Source organism: Sminthopsis crassicaudata, chromosome 2 (genome assembly GCF_048593235.1).
Source record: "Sminthopsis crassicaudata isolate SCR6 chromosome 2, ASM4859323v1, whole genome shotgun sequence".
Classification (NCBI taxonomy): domain Eukaryota; kingdom Metazoa; phylum Chordata; class Mammalia; order Dasyuromorphia; family Dasyuridae; genus Sminthopsis; species Sminthopsis crassicaudata.
In genome coordinates, this window is record NC_133618.1 from 260786639 (window position 1) to 260793836 (window position 7198).

Here is a 7198-nt window from a genome sequence, read left to right on the forward strand (position 1 = left end):
ATGTATGGTCAACTAGATAAGAACAAAAACAAAAAAGAAAAAGGGGCTTATATGCACAAAAATATTGATCTTTCCTACTGGCAAAAAAATTGGAAATTAGGGAGAATACATCAACTGGGTAATGGCTGAACAAATTGTGGTATGTGTATGATGGAATATTATTGTGGGATAAGAAATGATGAGTAGAAAAAAGACTCTCAGAAAAAAAAAGATCTTGAAAGATTTAAAGAAGCTGATGAAAAGTGGCATGCACTTTTTGTAAAATTATAACAATATTATTACATGATCACCTATGAATGATAAAATTATTCTCAGCAATGATCCAAAATGACTCTGAAGGACTTCTGAGGAAAAATTACTATTCATCCCCAGAGAAAGAACTGATAGGTCTAACTGATAGTTAGCAAACATATAATATTGCTGAAGCAATTGGGGTTAAGTGACTTGTCCAGGGTAACACAGCCAGAAAGTGTTAAGTGTCTGAGATCAGATTTGAATTCAGGTCCTCCTGACTTCAGGGCTGTTGCTCTAGCTACTGTGCCACCTAGCTGCCCAACAGCAATACTGTAAAGAGACTCAACTATGAAATGTTTAATGAAATAAAAATGCATTTAAAAATATTTTCTTTTATAGAAGACTGATGGCTATCACAGTGAGGTTATGTGGTAAATTTCCTAATTCTATGACATTTATGAAGAAGTTTTGCTATTATATTTGGGTCTTGGTTGTCAGCTCAGGCTTTGAACTCTGCTTAGGTGCAGGCTAAGGTAACCCTTAGGGTTGTTCAGTCTTCTCCATGAAGACCACGATGGGAATAAATGTACTTTGTTTGAATAATAAGAAGCAGAGTTTCAGGATTTCTCAGCAGTAACATAAATTTTAAAACCTTGCAACAATCCATTTCCATTCATTGATCTCTGCTATTTTCCTTCCAGATAACTGAAAACCATTTCTTTCAATCCAAGTCAATGAACAAGACGAATCACTCTCGAGTATCTGAATTCATCTTGTTGGGACTCTCTGAATCCCCAGAGCTCCAACCTCTCTTTTTTGTTGTGTTTTCAGTGCTCTATCTTGCTATTGTGATGGGGAATTTCCTTATCATCCTCACTGTGAAGTCAGATCCACGTCTTCACTCCCCCATGTACTTTTTACTTGCAAACCTCTCTTTTATAGATGTCTGTGTGGCCTCTTTTGCCACCCCTAAAATGATTGCAGACTTCCTTGTGGAGCAGAAGACTATCTCCTTTGAGGCTTGTCTGGCTCAGATTTTCTTTGTTCACCTTTTCACTGGGAGTGAAATGGTACTTCTTGTGTCCATGGCCTATGATCGCTATGTTGCCATATGTAAACCTCTCCACTATATGACCATCATGAGTCGGCGTGTCTGTATCATTCTAGTCATCATTTCCTGGTGTGTTGGCTTCATACACACAACTAGCCAGTTGGCATTTACAGTCAACTTGCCCTTCTGTGGTCCTAACAAAGTGGACAGCTTTTTCTGTGACCTCCCTCTGGTGACCAAACTTGCTTGTATAGACACATATGTTGTCAGCTTACTTATTGTTGCAGACAGTGGCTTTCTCTCCATGAGCTCCTTTCTCCTCCTGGTTATTTCTTATACAGTCATACTCATCACAGTACGCAATCGCTCATCAGCTAGTATGGCAAAGGCACGTTCTACACTGACTGCCCATATTACTGTGGTCACACTATTCTTTGGGCCATGCATTTTCATCTATGTGTGGCCTTTCAGCAGCTACTCAGTGGACAAAGTTCTTGCAGTATTTTATACCATCTTCACTCCCATATTAAATCCAGTTATTTATACCCTGAGGAACAAAGAAGTGAAGGCAGCCATGTCCAAATTAAAGAGCCGATACCTAAAGCCTGGTCAAGTATCTGCTATAATAAGAAATGTCTTGTCCTTGTAACCCAAGTAGTTTCCCACTAATCTATGCCCTTTCTAAGCTATTTTCTATATACTGTGATTAAAGACAACTTTATTTTTAATGCCAAAATGTTTCCTTGTGTCAAAAGTCAAGAATAGAGAAATCATTGCGAGACTTATTCAAACAGGTTTACATGGTGATGACAAACCAAAAAAGTATAATGTAATAGTTGACATTTTCTTCCCTTTCCCTTGAATCTTGTCAATTTTTATGATGGATACTAAATAAAATGAAAAGTTATAAAATTTAAGTAAGGGCAAAATAAGTCTCTTTAGAAGGTATCTACATTACAATAAGTATATGTAGCTAATAGGTAGATTCACAGTGTAGTGGGGGAAGAAGGGTATAAAGGATTTGTGTTCAAGAGGCTATTTGATGTAGTGGAAAACTCTGGCTTTTACAACACTATAAAGTCAAGGTTTGAGTTATGGGTCTCCTATTTAGTAGCTTTTTCAGATTGGACAAGTTTTCTTTTTTCCCCATGTCTCTTGGTATGAATTTCCTCATATGCAAAGGGAGGACATTAAACTAGGCAATCTCTACTTTTCATCTCTTAATCCTGTAGAAAAATTTCTATTTTATTTCAGCTATTTACTAGCTGTTTAACTTAACTTCTGTTATCTTGGCTTCAACAACTATAGAAAAAGAGTTAATAATACATTCTGTTGGGTGGCCTGAATGTGTATGGCCCTACTTGAAATTTCCCTGAAATGCTACACTGAATAAATATGTGCATGATAAAAGAGACCAAAAATAGAGAGTACATAATTTATACTTTTCCAAACTACCTACTTATGTCTATCTCTGATTATATCAGAGTTCTATATCAGGAAGGAAAAACAAATTTGTGAGCTATTGTCTGGAGAATAAAATATAAAGTGTTTCACTTCAGAGCTGGGTGTATGGACCATATAATCATATGATCCTTGCACAGAGCAATCACTTAACAAATGCTTGTTGAACTGAAATTAATTAAAATCTTCCATACAACAATTAAAAATAATGAATAGAGTACAGATGCTATGCCCCAAGAAAGGTTAAATATTGGTCCAAAATCTTCTTGTTAAATTATAAATCAGAGTCTTTCTTAGGGCAATTATGATTTTAAAAAAAGATGGTGGAAGAGGTAATGATTTCCTAAATGGTGATAGAGAAATTAAATCAGAAGGAAGGAAGAAGTATAGAAAGGAGGCAGTGGGTCAGGAGATGACAAATGTCATTTTCTTCAGTTTAACTCTGAGCTAGCCCTGACTTTGGGAGTTTTCAACAACTGAAGTACAGAGCTGAAATTAGTTTTGGTAATTCATTATACTAATAATTATTTCCACTTTATTTAGATAACCAATTGTCAAATTTCCAGAGCAACTTTTTTGTTAAAATGACATACACATACACACACACACACACACACACACACACACACACACACACACACACACAAAATGCTGAGTTACCTTGGAATACCTTGGTCACCCAGGAATTGTTTAGATGTTTCCAGTAATTAAAAAAAAAAAAAAAAAGAAAGAAAGAAACTCTGTATGTGTGTGTGTATGTGTGTGTTATTTGCATATGAATGTGCACATACCCCTACGTGTGCATGTATTCATGGGGAGAATTTTATTGGTATGCCAGAGAGAGAATGAGCATAATGAATTTATCTTCAAGAGATATGGGATTTTAGGAGATTTGAAATTAATGAACTGCATATCTATTTTAGAAATTTCTCAATTCTTAGATTTTACTACTGAAATAAAGCCTGGCATTGAGATTAATCTATTTTATACCTCATATACACTAAAGAATGAAAAAAACTTGCTGATGATGGTTTTCATCAAGGAATGCCACTTGCATACCTATTAAAATGGTGCCCATGGAATCCCCATAAAAACACTCTTCCCAAAGAGAATATGAATCAAGTTAACTTTATTTACTCAACCCATTTTTGCTATTCATTCTTCATTTCAAAGAGGACTATGATATTATAAGGGGATACTCAAGTGAATTGGATTAATTGAAGAAAAGTTCCACAAAACTTCATCTTCTCTTCTAGAATCATTGAAGGTCAGTAGTAAGGCATAAGTCAAGGTAATTGGTGATGACCTGAGTTTCAGGTGATGAATTTTGTATCTTTGATGTCTGACCAAGCTCTAAACAGTTCATAGCAGCTGCTTCAGACCCTTCCATGACCTTTGGAACAAATTGTTCTTTTGCATCTATTCTACCAGACAAAAGTTTTCACATATTTGGGATAGACATCCTCTTTACTCACCAATAGTTTTGAGGCCTGTTTGTTACTCTCATCCTGGTTTATCTTGTCTGCAGAGGTGGTTTTATCAAGGCACGACCACTTCCTACTGCTTTTTGGACCTGCAGAGAAAGTTGAGTACCAGGTGGCCACCAAAGGTAAATGAACATCTCTGATAAGGACATCTTAGAATGCCCTCAAAAAAGAAATGCTTGTCTTCCTTGAACCCCTCATGCAGCAGTAGAAAAAAGGAAATTTAGAGAAAAGAATGACATTCCAACAAAATATTCTGTTTCAGTATCTCTTTAGGAATATGCCTGTGTGGTTCTTTATAGGAAAGAATTCATCAAAGAAAAAATGAGAAAGAACACATTGTTATATAATCTAGCCTACATTTTACCATTTTTTCCACAAGTACAGTTTTAGAGACCTTAGCAAATTATTTTAGATAGCTAAATTATTGTTGTAGCCAACCAAATTAGTAACACTAGAAGAAAAGGAATTAAACATGATGCTTGATAAAGATAGAGAAGGTTCTTGGGTTTATTTCACCCAAATGCACTTCATTTTGAAGGCATTCACTAACTATCTTGGTGACTGAAAAAAGATCAAGCTCTGGTCCCAGCATCCTCTCCCTATTATTTCTTGAAATCAAAGAATGTTGAAATGGAGACCTAACATGTCTAATAAGGAGTTAGAATGGCATACTGCAACACTTTTCAACCTGTGGCCTTTCATTTCAGGGTGAAAGTAGCAGCATCTTATTGCAGGAAATCTCTATTTGCACAACAAACTCCACAGTTTTATCTTTATTTGGACATTACAGAATGTGATCCAAATGACATATAAACTGATTAAAGAACTCCTATCATACACATGCTTATTACTATTCAAATGTATGCAGGTGCTGTTGATTTATAAAATAAAATTCATTTAAATGTTAAATCAAAATAAATAGCATAAATATACAAAGGTATTTAAATAGATAAATAAGGCACATATATAAATAATTGTTATTAATACATACTGATAATAAATTAACAAAAATTAAATGATATACATTATTCAGTTTATGAAAGATTTTTTTGTTATCCTATGCTTTCTCCATCAGTGGATATAAATAGTACAACTATTAAACAGTCTTTAATAAGGTTTTTATGGTAAAAATGTGGTTTTTATACTAATAAAAGGTTGGGAACAGTTATGTTGCAGTACATTTGTAGTCAGGTGTCTTGAATTATAATTCTGGCCATGATATATGTGACTGTGGGAAGGCACAGAGTCTCTAGGTCTCAGTGACCTTATTTGTACACTGACATATTAATTGATCTCTAAGGTAATTTCATTTCTCAAATACTACCTTTTAAGTTTAGTAAATTGTTTGTATATACAGCCATCTTGCATAAATGGGCCTAGAACTGTGTATAAAACTGTCTCAGAAAAGTAACTTAGCTTCTTTAAAGCTTTCTAGTAAAAAATACATCAATTGACTTATTTTGGGTCACCTAGACTAGCTCAGTGATAGAACCTAGATTCGAGAATGACTGCTAACATTGATATAACAGTATAAGGGATACAAAGCACTCTCCAAACTACACCAGGATGTGGAAAGTGCAATATCATTACCCCCATTTTATTCAATAGAGGACAGAGGTTTGGAGAGATTAGTTGGCTTATTCTCATTGCTTATGATTTTTGTATCCTCAATTTGAACTCAGCCTTATGACTCCAAACTTCGTGTTCTAATATCACATCAACTTCCTTAACTTTATTTTTTATTGTTCCTTGTGTTATTTTTGCTTTCTTAATTGTACTTTGATTATTTATATTTTTTAGTATTTTATTTTTAAAATAGTTTTTTTATTTTCAAAATATATGGAAAGATAGTCTTCAACATCCCCCTTGCAAAATCCTGCATTCCAAATCTTTTTTCCTTCTCTTCCCAAACTCCCTCCCCTAGACAGCAAGCAATCCAATAAATTTTAAACATGTGAAACTCTTCTACAAATATCTCTACCTCTATCATGCTGCAAAAGAAAAAAACAGATCAAAAAGGAAAAAAAAGATGGAGAAACAAAAGGAAACTACAAAAAAAGGTGAAAATACTGTGCTGTGATCCACATTCATTCCCCACAGTCCTCACTCAGGATGCATATGGCTATTCATAAGTCTGCTGGAATTAGCCTGATTCACCTCATGAATTATCATTATCATAAAATTATCCAGGTTCTTGAAGCTATAGTACACAAGGGACTTCCATGGTGTCAAACATGTCAGTTATTAGTAAATTATAATTGAATTAAATTTTGTTGGACATAAGGGATTAGGATTTATGTGAATTACTGGTCTCAGAATTAAATTCAAACATATTAAGCATTTACTGTGTGCTCCATTTTGTTACCTTAGATGGGATACTAGTCATGTCTTCATATAGCCTATAGTCTAATGGGGGGAGGGGAGATAACACACACTAACAACTCTATTATATAATATTTCATAACAAATATGTCATCTAGGATTGGAATGAAATACTATATGAGTTCAGGATGGTGGAGGAAATTTCAGCTGACTTCAAGGCTATGTGGAAATTAAGGAAAGTGTAAACGAAAACCTGAAAGTAGTAAACAAAAGAGTAAACATAAACAGGATATAGCTCTGAGTCACATAGTATGTGTCAAAGATGGAACTTGAAACCAGTTCTTCCTGGCTTTGAAGCCAATTATAGCCATTATACCATGTCACATTGCATTGACTCTCTTTCTTATATCATTCTTTAAATGGCAGAAAGGAAACAACAGAGCTGGCCTAAAAGTCATAAAACTTGAGGTCTATATATATCACTGAGATATACTAGCTAGATGATCATGTACAAGCCATATTGCAAAGGTCCAGGCTAGTTACTCTGAAGGGCTCAGAATAAGTTCTTGTCAGGATAAGCAAAAGTCCTTGCCCCATGTTGTGGGTGCCAAAATGTGAAGTTCTTGAAAATGTAAAGGTCCAG

The 7198-nt window shown here is 34.7% G+C and overlaps 1 protein-coding gene across 1 annotated transcript; it reads left to right on the top strand.

Annotated features, from left to right (window-relative positions):
• The first annotated feature begins 965 nt into the window (after positions 1-965).
• LOC141553417 (olfactory receptor 4K15) lies at positions 966-1934 on the top strand. The gene has a single exon (XM_074285083.1). The coding sequence runs from the start codon at positions 969-971 to the stop codon at positions 1932-1934; it is 966 nt and encodes a 321-aa protein (XP_074141184.1). The 5' UTR covers positions 966-968.
• Positions 1935-7198: the final 5264 nt, after the last annotated feature.